General features: G+C 45.8%; 1 protein-coding gene across 3 annotated transcripts in view; it reads right to left on the reverse strand.

Moving 5' to 3' along the window:
* LOC131671979 (protein rhomboid) overlaps positions 1-19,463 on the reverse strand; it is a 186,451-nt gene that overhangs the window by 158,052 nt on the left and 8,936 nt on the right. The window contains exon 1 of one of the 3 annotated variants that reach the window (XM_058948848.1): positions 9,969-10,296. The exons of the other annotated variants lie outside the window; for them this stretch is intronic. Coding sequence (XP_058804831.1) covers positions 9,969-10,025 — 57 coding nt within the window. The 5' untranslated portion in view covers positions 10,026-10,296. Of the gene's footprint in view, positions 1-9,968; positions 10,297-19,463 lie in introns of those variants that run through there. 3 annotated transcript variants of the gene reach the window in all.

A 19,463-nucleotide genomic window follows, 5' to 3' on the forward strand; every position in this document is an offset into this window, starting at 1 on the left:
ATAGTGCACTTTATAAACGCTTGCAGTGTGGCAACGGGACCATCGTCAGGCGCTTTCACGGCGAGGATGAACTTTGCTACGAGTATCGTACGATAATTAGAGAGTAATGAACCGAGAACGAGTAAAAAGATAATAACTTGATCGTGGCATCCGAAGTAAGCAACCTAAAGTGTAATGGCTCAACCCATAAGATAGATGCGCAAGAATCAAGGAATATGCGCGAAATAAATGTCTCATAGGCTTTGGAAAAAGCCATTTGGAAGATCGAAAGAGGCTCTCGGATGTGCGCGATACGCATAAATTGTCTTTTTGGCCGGATTTTGGGGAGAGAAAAGAGAACGGACAGGCGAATGCATGTAAGTATGCAAGCGGCAGGAGCAGCCGGCGGACGCGCGCGAATAAACAAGAATGACATTCCAAGGGATCAAAGGGCCGGACGAGCGAGCGTGCGCGAGCGAGCAGCCGTTTTACCGAAAATCCGATCTTGGCGTTGGCTCGCTCTCTCATATTGAAATGGCACTCGCAGCAGCGGCAGCTGTTTACGATCTTTTTTCTTTGCACCCACACGTCGCGCGCGCCACCGCACAAAAGCCTGCCAATTTCCTTGGCTACCGGGCCATGCAAAAAGGTGCGCGCAAGCCACTCGCTTTTGACAAAAGCTTCGGGGGCCTGATTTCTTCTCTCTCTCTCTCTCTCTCTCTCTCTCTCTCTCTCTCTCTCTCTCTCTCTCTCTCTCTCTCTCTCTCTCTCTCTCTCTCTCTCTCTCTATGCGTATGTATACACCCCTTTTGTCGACCTTCGCGGTGTAGATATACCTGCCAACGCGGGCGCGCGACCCACAGTTTCTAAGCTGTTTTTATAAGGGAAAGGGGGGACACGGGAATTTTCTTTGGCTGTGTGTTATTCCGATGTTTTTCCTCGCGTTCCCTTTCTCTTCCTTTCGCCTTTGGTCTTTTCGCCGCAGCATTGCCGGAACGTTTTCCCTCTGCGCTTTAATCTGCTTTTTTGGATTTTTCTAAAGGATTCGTGCCCCGACGCTCCTGCCCCCTTTGATGTGTGCTTGCCTCTCTAGAAATATTCAATCTTTAATTAGCCGGTTGAACTTTCAGTAGCCCTGCCGTTCCAGGCCCAAACGACTCCTCGTTCCCCTCGATATTTCTGCTTACTTATAGGCAAATGCACGCACATTGGCAAAGTAAAGAAAGACGCGAGCAACGGAGCTTCAAACTAGTTCGGGTGAATAAATGATTTGCAGTCTTTCACGGTGATCAATTTGCAGAGTTATTTTTACGCACGCCAGAGGAAAAATACGCTGGTAAGATCCGAGTATAAAGTGAAAATATGATTGCGAATCGTGCACGCGCGCACTGCATGTGGCGAAAATCAAATTGTCTGCCAATCCCTTGGCCTGTTTGCCTTTTTCCCTCTTGGCGCGGCGCATGGCAAATTTTCATGCACTCTATGAAGCGCAAATTGTTGAAACTCGGATATTGCGAGTGCAGCAGCAAGCAGAAAAAAAGAAGGGGGAAAACGCACTTTTTAAGGGCAAACACCGCATCCAGAAAAAAATATTATTCGCCCGGTACTTTGTTTCAATCAAAATTGCAATGCGTTCGGGGAGGGGGCGGCTGCCTGTGCATACATCGCCAGCACGTAGGCCAATTCTACAAGCACTTTCGCTGAATAAAAGTACACGGGGTCCAGACAGTTTTCATTCGAATTCGTTGCCGGAAAAGCTCGTAAATATAGAAGCGAACCAGCAAGCAAAACCATATCCTGTCGTAATACTGCGGCAACGAATAAATTCGTAAATTTTCACCGCCCTTCCACAAGTCTGCATGCGGCAAAACATCATAAATTCGTGCTTTCCAGACGTCTCCGAGGAGAAAAAAAAGATACAACCCGGCCGAGATTGAGGAGTGGGGGCAGCACAAGAAAAACATGCTTTGAAAAAACATCCCCCCCAAACGAGGAAGTGAAAAGCCTCGAAACGTTCGAAGCACAAGTGCAGGCTCACTTGGTAAGGCGACACACGTCGCGTAAATTAATCCAAAGTCCATTTGCTTGCGTCATCGGCTTGGAGTCCCCTGCTTGGCTGATTGACTGGAGCATCGACAGAGACGCGTGGCCCCGCTTGTAAGAGAGAAACAGATGCCTTAAAAGAAGACGACGACGACGTAGAAGAAGGGACCAAAAGAAAAAGAGAGCGGCATGCAGGAGTGGTCCAATCGGCAACGTTACAGCACACACACACACACACACACACACACACACACACACACACACACACACACACACACACACACACACACACACACGCGCGCGCGCGCGCGCGCGTAATGCACTGCCGCAGATGTGCGTCGCCGTATACCGCGCCAAACTCTGAACCCAAAACTTCTTCCCTTCATCCGCTCCACGAGTGTGCACACATGTGGACACGCGTATGTCCGCTAATACGATCTCAATGTCCAAATTATGGAGCACCCCATTCAATTCTCTCTCTCTCTCTTTCTCTTTCTCCTGTGCACGCGCTTCGCCTCATTCAAGTGCTTATTGCTTCTTTCTTTGCTTTCGTCGTCCTCCAAACGAGAAAAATGAGTGGCTATAAATCTAGATTAGTTGGCGATGCTTGACTAATTAGCTGCTCAACGTAGTTGGAAGCTGGGGGAAAGACAAGGACTGCTTGCTGATAGCAAGTAAACGAGTGCATTTCTAATAAAATATCAAGGCTTTAAATATTCATAATATCTATTTAATTTTAAAGATGGACTAATAATGAAGACTGAGTCGTTCCTAAAATGGTTTGATTGAAAAATGTATGAATTATAAATGATTTTCATCCAAGATATTTTCGACAGACACTTCATTAATTTCCCTTTCGTATATAGCAATGTCAATCAATCAGCTTAATTAATCTCATTATCTCCGGAAAATAAGATTTGACGTTATTTTATTAGCCGACATAAATACATCAGCATTCCGAATTTTAATTAAACCCACGCGAATGTCTCGGGCAAAATGTCGAGCAGACGATAAGTAGCTCGTCGTTTTTTTTTAGTTTGTAAGCTTTTATTGAAAAAAACAAAAACTACTCTGTGGTTTAAAAACCACAAAGTCAAAACCGATAATGTAGTTCGCGAGCGGAAAGACCATTAGCATAAAGTGGCATTGTGAAACAAGCCGTGGTATTGTTTGAAGCTCCCATAAAACGAAATTATACCGACGCAAAAAGGCAAGGTGCGCCACGTTTTTTCCTTCCTTCTCTCTTCAAGTTACCTATACGTAGAAAAGATAAGCTCACAGTGAGAGCGTGCGCGAGGGAGGGAGCGAGAGAGAGAGAGAGAGAGAGAGAGAGAGAGAGAGAGTGAGGAAAGTCAAGCTGCTTCTGCAGCCGCTGAAAACCCCCTGAAAAACGTTATAAATGTCCCGCTGGTAGTAGAGTGTTTTCGAGGCGGCAATGTCGTGTGCATCAAAAAAAGGAGAAGTGACTCTCTCTCCTTCTCGCCCACATATATGTATAATACGACGCTCGATTTGGTTGAACCTACAGGAGGAAGATGTGGCGGCTGCTGCCGCTGTTGGCTGCAGCCGTCATCTCTCTTTCTCACTCTCTCGCAGCACGGGCGTTTGTTTAAAAATGCATGGGGTTTTGCTTCCCTGAAAGGGTGCTAATACAGTTCCCGGAAGAAACAAGGACATTTTCTCTCGAGTGATGTACACATTTGTAACGTGGTTATATCTCTTGGTCTACAAATTTTCATCGGATGTTGGCATGTAGATATTATCGATCGTTGTTAAAATTGTTATAAATATTTAGATTGGAAAGTTTGAAGTTGTATCAGAAGAAGGGCTAAAAACGAAATAAAGCAGAGAGCAGTTCACGGAAAAGAATAGAAAAAAAAGAAGAAAGTACGTTTTAACCTGTTGATGACGCATAATATCTCCATCTGAAATGGAGAAAGCGATAAAATCTCCTAAGTAGACAAAGAGAGGGAGGAGCGAGAAAAAAGTGAACGAAGAAAAAAGAAGGAAAAACAAAGGTTCCCTTCATTAATACCCAAGCCACGAATTAGCCACGAATTAGCCATGTGAGTAGGAAAAAAGCAAGCCGTATATAATGCGGGGTGTGGACAGGAAAAAAGCTCCGTATAGACATTTACAGAGAGTGTAGGGCTCGTGCCGCATCAACAGGCGTAAAATGTAAAAAAAAGAAGGAACGCCTCGGCTTATAACCGAGGAAGGACACGTGCACGTTTCTAAAAGGACGATGACAACAAGGCACACAGAAAAAATATGTCGCGCGTGGGAGTTTTTAAAGGTGGCCAACATTCAAGTCTCGTGTATCCTTCCGCTTGAATTCCGAATTGCGCGTGTGCCTAGTCGCGTGGACGAGCGAAGAAAGAAGAAAAAGAAGACGAGGCGCACGTGTCTCTTCCAGGCAGGCGGCTCTTTGTTGGCACTCAATTAGTTGGCAAGGTGACGAAGCTCCGCGGAAACAAGAACAATCAATGGCAAAGCTCCGTCGGCGCAAGCGTCGGCCAAGCTAATAATCCTGCGAGTTGGGAGGATATTTGGAATCACAGCCGACTGTAGATCAGGGCCGTGCACTTGTCGCGGCAGGAGGGCGTTTAAAAGCCCGATTGACAGGGTGCGAAGCAAGCAAACGGCTTGTCGATGCTGCACCTACAAGTGTGTAATAACCTACGTAATAACCATCGAGCGACTGGCTGACTGCTCAAACGAATAGCCCAACGACAACGCTGGCTCGTACTCCTCTCGCCGACGGAAGCTCCTTGCCAAGGAATGTCAAAGCCATTCGCATAATCCGCGGCCTCGGCTCCGCGGCATGTGCACTCGGCTTGTTTTGCCCTGCTGCCACTGTTGCTATCTCGGCAGCTAGCAGCGCAGCCATTCTCACGAGTCGTGTAGCCGACTTTCATTATCTTCGTCAGGTGCGCGACCTTGACTCTCTCGCTTCTATACTCTTGCTTCCCATTATCATCAAAGATAAATTTACAACCTCGCTTCCCGGAGAATCCGCTTTGTTCCTGACCAACGGAGTATCGAAAGGGCCCATTCCCGGATACCTGCCTCAGCCTCCGCTGATGGCTGATTCGTGATCTGGAATAAGCCAAACCGATTTTCACGCAGTCGCTTCAGGAACTGAACTGAACTGAACTGAACGGCGGGCGAACGAGCAAAGCGCTACGAAGCGCTACGAAGCGCTGGATGCAGCCAAGGCCAATGAGGCAATGAGCTGGGAGTCCTTCAGTGACTTGTGTGTGTGTGGGATCAGCATTTTCCTACCAACTCTAAATCCCTGCAGCTTTTCAGTCTACTTTAGCTACTAAGTCTTTTTTACGACTATTTCGACGGAATTTAATTTACTATCTCCAAGTCACGTTGCACTTTCCTCCATTCAATTGCTGTTTACGTTCTTAACGTTATTACTAAATTATCATCGTAATCGACAAAAGATATCTCGTGGAAATATTTGCCTTCGTTTTGCAGGTCCTGTAAAAATAGCGAAAGAACGCCAAAGGCAATGAAAAGATCGCGCAAGCACTGCTTTGGCAGGAGAACGTCATTCTGCAGCGGGGCTTGTTTATTTTACGGGCAAAAGACGTTAGCCGCGAGGAGGACCGCAGGCACAGGGTCGAGCGCCGCGTCAGTTTTCAATGTAGTACCTGCATTCGCGCAAGTCGCTTCGCCCGGATCTTTCTGGGCTGGGTTGGCTTTTTCCTGGAAAGCGAGCAGCGGCCTTCAGCCCGGACCTGTCTGATCGGCGAATAAAAGTGTCAGCGTCAATTTGCGCAAGAACAAATGATCGGTCGGATAATCGTGGGCTAATCTCGGCTAACGAAGACGATCATGCGGCGGTGGCCGCTAAGAGAAAGCACGAGAACCAAACTGTCTTGCTCTCGTTTTCGTTCTCATCGGTCGTACTTCCAGGCAGGAGAGAGAGAGAGAGAGAGAGAGAGAGAGAGAGAGAGAGAGAGAGAGAGAGAGAGAGAGAGAGAGAGAGAGAGAGAGAGACGCGCACGCATACACGCGCACAGAACGAGAAACGGGGCACACGTACGGCAAGTCTAACGATCGTAGGCATGGGGTCTCTTAGCCTTTGTTCGTGCGCCGCTTCAAATTATGTGGAGCGAGGGCCTGCGGAATCACCACCCTGTCCGGTAATTGGCGCTAGTGCTGTTTGTTTTGTGTCGCCGCCGCCGACAGATGGCTTGCGCGCCCCCGCGCTCTCGCGCTCGCTGTCCGATAACAGTGTTGCGAAAATGGCCCGATAAATGTTCTTTCTCTATCCGCCCCGACCTCCTACTTCTCGGAATCCAATTCCAATTTTAAAAGTCCAATTCGACAGTTGTCCCCGTGTCGATCCTTGTACTACTTTCATGCCTATTACGAGCGAGGTCGGGGATCAACTCGTCATTTCGTCTTGCTTTTTGCTTGATTGGATTCCGGGCGCGATCGGCTGCGTCTGGCCTCTTCTACTTCTGGCGACTAATGCAAATCCGATTGGCCAAGATTATTCAAAGGCCCACGCTTGGACAGTGGCATCCGCGAATGCGACCTAAATGAAACGACCAACGCAAACTGATTGACCGTCTTCTATCTTTGAGGCTAGGGACGCAATTTCGATTGTCAAACCAACCTGCAGTTGTCTCGTCATAAAAACGATCCCGAAATAAATGCCTTGTCCGCAATGGTCTGTTTTACGACAAGACCAAGACCAAGTAGCATCAGAGGGACGTGCACACAGGAAAAGGAAGAGCCGAGACAGGAAACGGTACATTTCTTACGAGAAGGAGATAAAAGAAGGTACAAAGTAACATACTTTCACGAGATTGTAAGTATAAGCAGTCGATTTATAGCCGAGTTTTTGGGTGGCTCTTTAGGTGCACGCACAGATCGGGAAAAGGCCTCGAATGCGGGAGGTCTTCGACTCCTGGGCACACCGCTCAAGACGGCGAAACTTGTTTGATTTTTTCGTGTGTGTAAGGACCGCCAACAGTCAGCCGTGACAACGGGACATCGACGTCAACTTTTACTAGCGTAGCAGCCGCTTTTCGGGACTGGAGTCCTGCCTCGCACAGCCAGATGTACGCGCGCGCGACCAATGTTTGAGCGATGCATTTGCATTAAAAGATGCCGCTCGGCGCATCCACCTATCCAAAGAAAAAGTCCAATGGAATATGAATGGAAAACGGATTGATCTCGATAGCCTTCGATAGACGGTCTCGCGAACGCGAACGAGACGCTGTACGCGAAGGTCTACAGGAAAGGGAACGATTACTTTTATTTGGGCAAAACGTGAGATAATTGAAAACGATCGATCGAGTAAATAGCCAAGGAAGATAAAAAGATTTTGTCCCAAAGAAGAGAGGGAGAAGGAGAAAGGAGACGTGATCGCGTGGTAAAGAGTGAGTCGTTTGTCGGTTTTGTCGCATTATGTTTGCTTTAGGTCGTGAAATCGGTTTAGCCGATCACAGTCGAGGAAACAAGTTGGAAGGAGGGGGAGAAAGCCCATAATGAAAGGTCGCAGTCGGTTATTAGCCGAACAAGGAGCAAAGCAAAAGCGAGGTTTTCGCTAAAAATCGGGAAAAAAGAGATGCTTTCTTGTGCTGCGCTTGCGCCCACAAAAACATTCATTTGGCCGCCTCGTTGGCGCAACAGAGTTCGCTTTGATGGCTTTATCGAGCGCGGCTCGCTGTTTCGGACACACACGTGTGCATTCAGCAGGCTGCACGTTTCGGTATTCCCGTTGTTGTCGTCCCCGTCCTTCCCTTATACGATAGACACTCCGTGCTAGCAGTAGCCTATTATGTCGCGCGCACGAGCTCCTTTTGAATTATGTGCGGAAACTTCACGTACAAAATGCGTCGTCGAGATTCGGGGAAATGTTGAATTGTTGTACGGAAGTCTTTGATGCCTGCTTTAGAAGTTAAGTCTACGAATTCCACGCCGGATTTAACGGTCGAGATCGTTTGTCACCATTGCCTATGCACGTGTCCATGGAAGCTTGTCAATCTCATTTCGATCAAATTATCGAACCTGTTTTCGGCAAACATCTCAGCATTTGCCAGTTGGAAAGCACACATCGCCAAACGTCGCGCGGTGAGCAGCTTGAAGTTTCGTTGTCGACGTACTACTGTCGACCGGTATCATAACAATTTTCCGCTCTGCCATTGTCTCTAAGGACAGCTCCCCGAAGAAAAACTCCAACGGAACACGCACCAACTAGCTCAATCGGTATAAATGGCCATATAAAAGATAGTTGACTACAAATCTTTCGAATATTCATGCCAACTGGCTGGCTACACTGTAGGCTCAAACGACATCGATTATCCGAGGAAAAAAGTAAGCAGGACAATACGCCTCCTACTACGGAGTACAATTCTCGCCCACACACACACACACACACACACACACACACACACACACACACACACACACACACACACACACACACACACACACACACACACACACACACACACACACACACACACACACACACAGATTCGGTCGCGCAGATTGACCGCTCTCTTTCTCTGTCTCTGTCGCGTCGACCCGCATTTCAAAGGAATACCGACTGTTTCCTCGATGCTGTTTGGAGGCACACACGTAACGCCGCTCCCCAAAAGCACCGCAAACAAAGTCACAATCTCTCTCTGCAAAAGCCTCCTCTGCCCCCTGGGAGCATTTTGATTGTGTGTGTCGCTATTTGCGAGCAGTCGGTTTCACGCGCATTTGTCAGCATGCGTGTACAAAGCGACACACGACATAGACGCGCTCGCCCTCGGACTTTCGTCCACCTCGAATCAAACGCTGCGCCCGGCCGACCTGCCTGCTCGTTACTCGCTTGCGCTGCGCAACGATTGATTGCGAAAACTGCCGTAGACGCGCGCAATGCAAATGAGCAGGTCATTTTGTCAACTATTTTCGCTGTACATACATGTAAACGCAAACTGCGCGTTTACTCGTACAGTCAAACAATTTTAAATGAATTTTACCGCGTTGCGTCGATTCAAGGGTTTCAAGGGGTTATCCCATTGATAATACGCGTCGATAAATAAGTAGATAATAGTTTTCATTAAAACTATTGATAAAACCATCAATAAGTAAATAAAAATGATGAAATATTGGACTTTCAACACCACTGAATTGACGGACAATAAATCGTAAGAAGTAACGGTCTTGGCTTTAAACGGCTTATTAAATGGATATTACATCTAGTGAAGTATTGGAAATATTTTCAAGAGGGCGATGGGGGTGGAGGAAGATAGGGCGTGAGCATCTCGGCAAAATTAGCGATTCCTCGTCCAGGTGCAGACGCACCTGCTGCACATATGGGAAACGCATTACGCGCATTATTTATGTAGTCTACCCTGCATTGTCTTACGAGCTTATTTATCAAGATTTCATGCAAACTTTAATAAACTATCATTATCCAATGGGTTTTTATGCGTTTTATTGAAATAAGGATTGCTATTCGTCATTATTATTTTGTCGAATGACTTGGCATTGGTTATTGCTTTGCAACAGAATGTATTTATTTCGTTAATCGAATATTTGTTGAATGTGATATTTTTATATTTCGATGAAGAGCGAGACGAATATTCTCAGAAATTGAACCTCAATATGGTTTAAAGTAAGCTCTATTGACAAAAAACGTTGATCGGATAACGTCCTTGAATTTCCCGGGAAGCTACTTTTTTAGCATCGATTGATTCGCAGAAAATAATATCAATTTCATTGACTTTCATGGTAAAGTTGCTAGTTTTTTTATTATTATTTTTTACACAGAAGTTGATATTCTTTGGTATAGCAATAAAATAACATGGCGGTGAAATGTGCATCGAAAATATTGAAACAAAATAGCGCGTTTGTTGACAAACAATATTGAGAAAGACAATTAATACAATTAATAAAGACCAAGGCAAAGAAGCAAAGCTCACCTTTTCATTCAGCATATCATTAGGAATGTCGATCAAAATCTGCCGATCCTTCTCCATCGTGATGACTTTGATGATCGACACGATATATATAAACACCAAATCAGCTCGTATCGCAGAGCAATTTCCAAAACATGCGGCGAAAAGCGTCTTACGCGAGAGCGTCAAAGATAGATACAACACTTCACTCACAACTCAATGACGGTATTTACACGAGACAAAGTGAGCACCAAAATAGTCATGGTCGCACGAAGAAAAGCGTGCAAAACTTGAGAAAAAAGCCGGCTTTACAAGCAAAAAACTCGCACAGCACACACGCGACACGAGCCGGCTCAGCGCCCCGGCACCTGTAGCTCGAGCTTGTTTGACTGGCCAGTAGCTGGCAGCAGCTGCTGAGTTGCCGAGTTGATTTTCAGTGGCTACCAGATGGCAGCAGTTTGCGGACACTGACTGAATTCGCAGCGGGCAGGCGCAGGCGGGCTTTTTATCGAACGCTTTTCCACTGATAACAGCGAGCTTTCACCTTGCCTACGAACACGAAGCTTCCCGAAGTAGGCTTTGTGGGTAACTCAGGGAACGACGGTACGTACTTTATCGACGGTAAAACGGCCTATGATAGGCTTGTTTATTTTGTGCTTTTTGATGTTGATCACCGCTTACAATCACTTGGCCACAGTTTCGTAGTATTTGTTTTGATTGCTTTGAATAATACCAAGAAGCAAGTCAATTTGTCTGTAAATCATTGTTTAATAAAAATGGCAAATTGACAAATACGTGGGGTACGTCTCGTTTGTCCTTGTTGATTGAAAAAAGTGGCAACGTAATTAAGACTGCTTGTGTCGCGCGCGCGGATGCCTGCATACAGTTGAATGGGAGGTGCGTGCTGTCGAGACGATCGTCACAGCGAGATAAAGAGACCGATCGCCAGACGCGATTGCCTTGATAGTCAAAGCCAAACGCTGTGAGGTTCGAGTCGATGAAACTCATTTTGAATGATATGAATGACGATGCAAACGAAGGCATAAACATTGTCACAACGATTGTTTAGTCGCTGGATTTTCATTGTTTGAAATACAGGTACCGAGGCATGTTCCACGGAGGATAATAAAGAGTCAAAGGAGAGAATGACGAAGGAGTAGAGGACTGCTGGCACAATAAAAAGAGAGTGAAAAAATTGTTCCAGGCCATCTTTTTTTCTGTCTTTCTCTCGACGCAGCGCCTAAATTCCAAGCTCGTTAATTTCTCGTCCGTGTGGCTCCTACCTCTTTTTCTTTCTCTCTCGTTCTCCCTTTGGCTCTCGGCCTACGTCTCTATTTCACGCGAGCGCCGCCAAGCTACAACGTTCAAGCGGCTAATTTACGAGGCGATTTGACCGAAAATGCGAGCGAACGCGGCGGTGCATCTCTTCACTTTTTTTACTGCACTGCCCTTGTACTTCGCAAGGCCTATGCATGCTAAAATCTCATTTCCTTACTTTAAATTTAACTTCCAATAGAAGTCTATTTGCATTTACGTGCTCGCCACGCCACGCCGCGCAGCGCACTCGCTACTTTACAGCTGCACTTCTTTTCTCGAGATTTATCCTCGTTTAAAGCCGCGTTTATCTTGTGCATTGCATCTAAACTATTAACGTTCGTGTTTGCGCTTTGCACTTGTCGCGAGCAACGACGTCAACTACTCGCTCAACTTTCTCTACCCAACATCATCACTGGCCGATAAGAATTATTCGTCAGCTGAAACTTCAAAGGAAAAGAATTGCGTACAGCGTGAAGAAAATTAAATCACCCGCCAATCCTAAACACGATTCCCTTATCCGCAGTGCAGATATTGATAAATGGATTGCCTCCATAAAAGTCTGCGACGAATGAGTCCGTTGCTATTCTAAAAATTCCGTAATAAATTCCTTGGTCATCTTCTCTTTTCACTTTCCATTCCTCCCGCACACTCACCCGCGAGTAAGTGAGAGAGAAAGAGAGCCGAGGACGAGGTATGCGGTCCGCTTGTCCCTTCTCCTTCATCCTTATCTCAAGTGTTTCGAGATTGGGCATGTTTTGTTTCTATTGTGCCTAATTAGATGCCGTTTAAAAGGCCTCCGAGAGGCCCTAACGAATCGACACCGAGAGGCTAAAAAAGAAAGGACAAGAGGAAAGAAGTCCGCACGACGAGGACGAAATCGAGGTGGACAGGGCGACACGCGGACTTAAGATATCGCGAGGGGGAGGAGGAGGCTTGCACGAGAAAAAACAAGAATACTCGATGACCAGGGATTACAATTAGGGAGGTGGCAATCTGCATAAATTCGACTAGAGTAACCGGTTGACTTTTGAAAGAGCTGCGGTCGCTTTAACTTGAGAAAAATAAGTAAGTAGAGAGAAGCTCGATTTATGCAATTTACTTTTTTTCGGGCATTTTCAGGCCACTGGCGTTTCCGGATGTTAATAAATGTTTAAGATATCGACAGGCAATGATGCCGCAATTATTTGTGCTGCGTCGATCGTACATTATTCCTGCAATGCATTGATCATTAAAAAAGAATCATGCTGATTGATGCTTACCGACATAGCAATAATGACTTTCTACGAATCGGCAGCCGATTGAAATGTGAAAAACATGTAAGACAGAAGTAAATGTATCCCCATTCGAGCGAGTGTAGATATAGGTTCGACCCACGTCAGTGAGAGAGCGAGAGAGAGAGAGAGAGAGAGAGAGAGAGAGAGAGAGAGAGAGAGCGAGAGAGAGAGAGAGAGAGAGATCGAGGAGATGGTAGGTTCGCAGGAGCAGTGAGCGATGCGTCATACACGTTGTGAGCAAGTCCCCGTCGTCAGCAAGAAGGAACCATGGTGTGGACACGATGTGCACCTGGGCCTCACACAGAGGCCACGCTCCTTATCTCAAAGAGTCTCGACTTCTTAGATAAGCCGAAAAGCTCGACCTTCGGCGTTTTCACTTTTGTTTTTTCTCTTCTTCTATCTTCCCTTCGTATTTTACGAGAACGCGCTGTTCGGAGCCCCACATATATTTTGCACTCCTCTAATGCCTCACTTGGTCCTTCAGCGCTCTATGCTGCAGCATACTACTACTAACTGAACGAGACTCAGATTAAAAGCTCGTACACTGGTTGGACTCTGAGCCCGTGCGGCTTTGTGGGTTACGTGCCGACTGATAGCCGCTGATTGATTTATTGTTCGGACTGGCTTATGCTAGCGCATGCCTCGTTGTGCACCTTTCGACCGTTTAAAAGCACGCGCTCGTGCTCGGAATACTTTGTTTTGGCTTTGAAAAATGCACGCTTTCCACGGAAAAATCGACACCGCGGGGGAGAAAGATCCTTTGAAATTGGCGTGTCATCTTAATTTGGAGGAAAAATGTTATAACGAGGCAAGGATTGACGAGGACATTCGTCATTGTCAGCAAAGAGTGTCTAGCAATTGAAAGCAATCGAAGTCCGCTTTAGAAGATTCAAGATTCGTAGAGTACTGCTAGCTCTTCGGCCGATCATCTTTGGTTTTTTCTGGGCTCTGGCTTATACGGCACACAAAACACACAACCCCCGAAAGAGTATGCGGCGAGGACTCACGAAAGATCGTGTTTGGCGAGGCGCTGTCGTGACTTTTGCCAATCCCAAGTGGTGTGGTTCAGCAAAGAAATCGATCCGAACGGATAAGCAAGCCAGGCCCTGCGAGATATTCAAGAATGCTTTTAGGCGCAAGACCAAGAGCAGCCTAATAGACGGACCATGTCCACCTTTTGCTCTTTCTTTTTCTTCCTCGCTCGCTGACTAACTCGCCTCGCTAGTCGACGTCTCTTAATGGGCATCGCGGAAAACATCTAGCTTTCACTGGCTTTGCCCAATTCAGCAATCCTAGTCGAGTATTGCTTGCCACGATATTGATTGACGGGCAATTTATTCGAAAAAATGACAATCCTTCTTAACTGATTGAGGTTCACGGAGTAGCCTATGGCCATACTTAATGAGGCGGTTAACAAAAGTCGACGAGGAAAACGAACGCGTCTTGAGGACCGAATAGCGTAAGGTTGTCAATGTTTTATAAAGCCATATGAAGAATGACCGGCTGTCCCAGCGAGTCCCAGCGAGTCCCAGCTGACGATTTCCTCTCTTTTTAGCCTTTGATCGTCGTTATTTTTCAAAGCTTTCACCTGGCAGCTTTATCTCGCAGCTAACACGTTCCACGAAAAAAGAGTTCTTGTACGAGCTGATAACGAGCCTCTGAACCTTCCTCTTCTTTATCTATAAATAATCGAGACTCGAATGTTAACAAGCCATGGTCGAAATTGAAATCACTGTCGCGTTGATAGCGCATTCTTCGGAAGCCTTAGAATCTTTCGGCGTGGGAATCTCATAACACGACGGGTTTTTTCTCAAATTAAATCGCTCGGATAATGTTCGAATTTACGAGAAGACTTATTTTTTTCTTTTCGCCAGTCTGTCTCTTGGTGTTTTCATGCGTTGCTTTTTCTAAAGAACTTTGAAATATAGAATGTCGATGAAATTATTTTCGGATAGTAATCGTCCAGATTAATTTATATATTTTATATCTGACCGAAGCCACAAAAATCTTTGCTGTTATTTTTCGAGCACAATCCAAAGCAGATAAGTCATTCCGAGCAATTGTGTAAAATAAACGACCTGAAAATAAGCTTCCAAGACAATTGTTTATCTGAACCAAGTACTCTTGAATAGTGTTACAGGCGGCTTTTTTATTACTTTGAAAGTCCGACAATGGGTATTTGACGTTGTATGCAAATAAACGAGCTCCCAGTGGAACTTATTTCTTCCATATTTAATGCCTTCATCACTTCTGTAGAATGACGGCGGTGTAATCGTAGCTGTTTGACGCTCTTTACAGGCCATTTACTTGCCGATTTATATTGGATTCAATGTGTTTTTCTCATTAATCAAATACACATCTAATTTTGAATTCGAGAAAAGGACGCGCCAACTACCTCCCGAACGCTGGCGCACAGCAAAAACCCGTCGCATCGACGAAAACGAAAAAATAGAAGGAGCAGAGTAAAAGTGCTCGCGTGTGTTGGCAAAGGCAGAAAAGGGGTGAAGGAATCCTGGGAACCGAGAAAGGGCCTCTCTTTTCTGCCTCGATAGTGTGTGTCCACGTATGGAAATCGAAGAGAGACAGAGAGACACATGGTTTATAGAGAGCTACGTTTGCGTCGCACCTCGTGTACGGTCGGCGCCACCCTGACGCCCTTACACTTGTTTCGTTCGCTTTGCACCGTTGGATTGCAATGCGTTTAATGGCGCTCGCTGCAGTGACTCCGCGCGTCCGTATATGCGAGAGGACGACTCGAAATCAGATTCGTTGGCCCGATAAGACCCAAGGGGATTTTAATGATAATGGATGTGCGACACCTTTCGGAACCGATGATTTCTTTTGTTTTGGAGGGCTTTACATTGGTTTTCGTTGGCGCCGCTTTTTTGCTTCTAAATGTAGAATTGTCATTTGGACGTGACATCTGATGGCCTATAATTTGAACAATATGAAATATACGGGAAAATGCCGTGCGCTGCAGTGAATTATATAACAAGCACTGCTGATTAATCCAATCTCGTTGGCGCAGACACATTTGTATATCGAATACGTTTGTATATCTGCAAATAAATATATGTAGCAGAGGGCGCGTCTAATCTAATCTGAATGTACACGTAGCAGACTACGGGCGTGCACGCAGCTAATAAATCTTTTGCCCCTGTGCGCAAGATATTAAACACGTAAGGCGTTCGAAGAAAAACAAATGTTACGAGTAGAAGGTGGTGCGCGCAACAAGCATTGTGGGCACGCGAATAGCCCGCGATAGAGGTCCAAGGTCGTACGCGCGGACGTTGATTAATACCTGGATTTGAGCACGGCCACAAGACGCATAATAAGCTAATGGATAAGATGCATGTAGTGTGCGTAGACACACGCATGTCTTCTGTAAGGCTTGGGCAAGAGAGGACAAACTGTCACATTAGGCAATTGATCGTTCTGACGCGATTTCGATTGATTGGTCGTCTCGAATTGATGCCCCTCATTTTTTTGCCTGTGATTGCCATTGCTATTCGAAAAGGTAAAAACACAGTGCTGCTCAAAATCCAAATGAAGAAGAGCATGCTCGATGTAAACAAGGAGACTCGATCAGCTCGCGTACGAGTAAAGCGGCACAACGTACAAACGAGGGGGTATCAATCACGCGGCTGATGAGAGCAGCAAGCGCTCGGAAAGATAATTAAAAGCTACAGCGCGGCGCGCGAGCTTCTTACATCCCACGGCGGCGTTCAAACAAAGGCTCGACTTTTTTTGCCCGTAGTATGTACGAAAATCATTGGCGAAGGCTTCCGGCGGCGGCGTGCGAATATAATAACGCGGCTTCGGGATAATTAATACCTCGGAGCTCGAGGACAAACGAGTCGGCGAAATTCGGACCACCGGCAAACTTTCTTCGCCTTTTTCTTGACGACCATTCGGATAGAGAAAGAGATCAACAAATCTCTCTCACGGGAGTGATTTGTTTGGAGTGTTTATTACGGGCTAATTAATTGGGATGTACGTAGGATGTGTGCGCGGCATCCTTTTGTTGAGCCTTCGCTGGAAATATAATACTTTGCGGGCTTGTTTTTTCTTTTTTTTCTTCGACACTGATTCATGCCTTATGTAAAAGTCGCTGACATCATGCCGTTTCCTTTTTTAAAAAAATTACTGATCCTACTACTCGTTTTTCACTTTGTCGGTCGTGTGGAAATTGGTAAGCGCGTCACCATTCCAAGTAACAATTAATACTTAATGAAAGTTAAACGAGTCGTGTCGAATGAGACGAGTGAAAAACAAGCGCAGATGCAAGGGTTTGTCAATCTGTAAAGTAGCGAGGAGGGAAAAAGCCAGGAAGGAGGACGAAAGCGTAGAAAAGAATCGGCACGGCGGGCGGTACGTAACCGATGTAGAGTAGCAGCCGGCGTTGAACCAGCTATAATTACTGGGTCAGTTGGGCGCTGTGCAAACACCCGGGATGCGCCTAAACTTCGTCTCGACTCAATTGCTAATAGGCACTTTGGTTCTTTCGGTTGTGCCCTTGAGCTTGGCCGTGGCTTTCTAAGATCATGCTTCGGCGCGATTGATCGAAACAATCTGACCGGGCTTCGACTGCTTCGCTCGTCGCGCGACGTAGCCTATCCAACGGCAGTGCAAATAGTCGGAAATGATAAGCCAGTGAGCCGTAGCTCTGATAAAAGGCACAAGAGCACGGCTCGAGCGGCTCGATCACAAGGCCGTTTTGATGGGGAGTACGAGAGCGATCGGCAAAGAGGAAGGACGATGCCGGATGCCAGACGCCGGATCGCGATAGCTATAAAAGCGAGAAATCGAACGCGTGCCGAATGCGCGGACGACCTCCCACCGAGGCGCCGCTAAATTAGTGACGCGTCATTTCTCTTTGTGCGCGCGATCATTTTCTATTTGGCGCCTTGTGTCGTGAGCGCGCGTGTGCGTGCGAACGATCTCGGCGCTATAATAGATATTCCGCGGCGCCTACTACTACTACTACTACTACTACTGCCGATTCATGGAAGTCGTTACATTAAGAGTTATATCTGACAGCTCGTAAAATCCGAATGGACAGCGCGCCGACGCCGCCGCAATCGCGGCGCAGATTTCGCACTGATGCGCGAGTAATGGCCCTGATTTCTTGTTTTTTCTTTCTTTTCATGGTCCCAAGCAGTGACTCGACTTAATTGGCTCGTCAGTGCGTATTATGGGATTAAAAGGGGGATAATGCCGATGCTAAATCATTAGCGCAAACGAGAGTTATAAATTCAAGGATTCTTTTTCATTTATTTCCTCCAGATAATTGTTGCATTCCCTATTACGCTATACTCTATTGGAATTCACTAATTTTCTACTAGAAAGAAAATAGATTGATCGAAGAAAAATATAGTTCTGCCGTAGTTTTTTACAAAGACGTCAGAAAATGCTTTGAAAACGAATCTGATCTCTGCCGAGAAAAAAGAGAGAGAAAGTAAAGATGACGCCTCGCGTCATTTGCACGCGCTCCTCTCAGCTAAAAACCAGCGAAAGGCTTTCCTGGACGGTAGCGTTAATCCGAGAGCAGAGTCTACGGCTAGTCGAAGCGCACCCGGTAAAACCAGATCAACGGATCAGGCTCTTTATGCTCGGACTTGCGATATGTCCTACGGGTCTCTCTCTCTCTCTCTCTCTCTCTCTCTCTCTCTCTCTCTCTCGGATACAGAATAGACGCGGGAGTTTGTACTCCTTTTTTCTGCCCCTTTACCCGTCCTCGTGACAGGCAGAGGAAGAGGGAATGAGGATCAGTCTATAATCCGGAAAATTGAGAGCGCTAATCTGACTTGGCTGTACTAGCCGCGCGGCTCGTCTTTCACTTTTTGTATTGTCAATATTTTTCACGGATCGTTGAACGATCATTCCGCAGATTGGACGGCTTCCATGCGGGATCACTACATATATAAGCTATGCCGTTTTTGTTAGGAAATCCTGTCGTTAGTTTGCAGCTTTTTCACGGAAATGCGACCTCTTTCTACAGCTTCTTCCCTTTTTTCCTTAATCACGTAGAATAACAGATGAAGCTTATTTTTCTTGTTCTCGGTTCGACGATGGTTATAATGAATTTTTAGTTGGATATTCATTTGTCTTATGTATTACGAAAAATCCTTTTCCCACATGAAAGTTCTCACGACCAAATACTTAGTTCACTCACATATAAATTATCTTATTTTTAACTCACAATGTAGAACTGAACATTGGTATTAGCCACCTGCTCGCTGTTATTAAATCATGGCAAACCGCTATCTCAATGCAGTGCTCTTAATTATAACCACATTTTTTGTGCTTCTCAAATGTATCTGACAATGAACTATATGAAAAGACTCGAGAAAATCAGTTGTACAGCGGTCTTTCATGATTAAACTGTGGTCCTGTATAACAATGTCGAGATTCACAATATACCCTGTCTCGCAATCAAGCTTCGTGTGGTTAAAAAGTCGTACGTTTCGTGGACCACCTCGTTTGTACTCGTAAATCAAGGATCGTTCTCGCGCGCCAGGGGCCAAAAGATACGTCGCGTTCGCACGCGTGCTGCCGAAAACGCTGCTCTCTGCGGTAGGTGTATATGCACCTCTCTCTCTCTCTCTCTCTCTCTCTCTCTCTCTCTCTCTTCTTGGAATCATTTTGGCAGTGTTGCAGATTGAGTCCATTTACTGTTGATTCTGTTATTCTTTATTCTCAGGCGGATTAAAAAAAGCTTGAGCATGATGAAATTTACGATTCGAAAGAGTTATAAAAGCTATCGCCTCGAAAAACACTGCAGTCAGATCGCTGTTTAGTTGTAAATGTGGTTGTAGAAAAGTCGTAACCAGTTGAAGATACATCAGTTGTTGAATTTCATTCCGCAATTTTATAATAATTTTAATTTTCGGATATGCATCCAATCTAACTGGATATTAATTTGCTC

The sequence above is a fragment of the Phymastichus coffea genome, unplaced genomic scaffold (assembly GCF_024137745.1).
Source record: "Phymastichus coffea isolate CEN01 unplaced genomic scaffold, Cenicafe_Pcof_1.1 PCOF00140, whole genome shotgun sequence".
Taxonomy (NCBI): Eukaryota; Metazoa; Arthropoda; class Insecta; order Hymenoptera; family Eulophidae; genus Phymastichus; species Phymastichus coffea.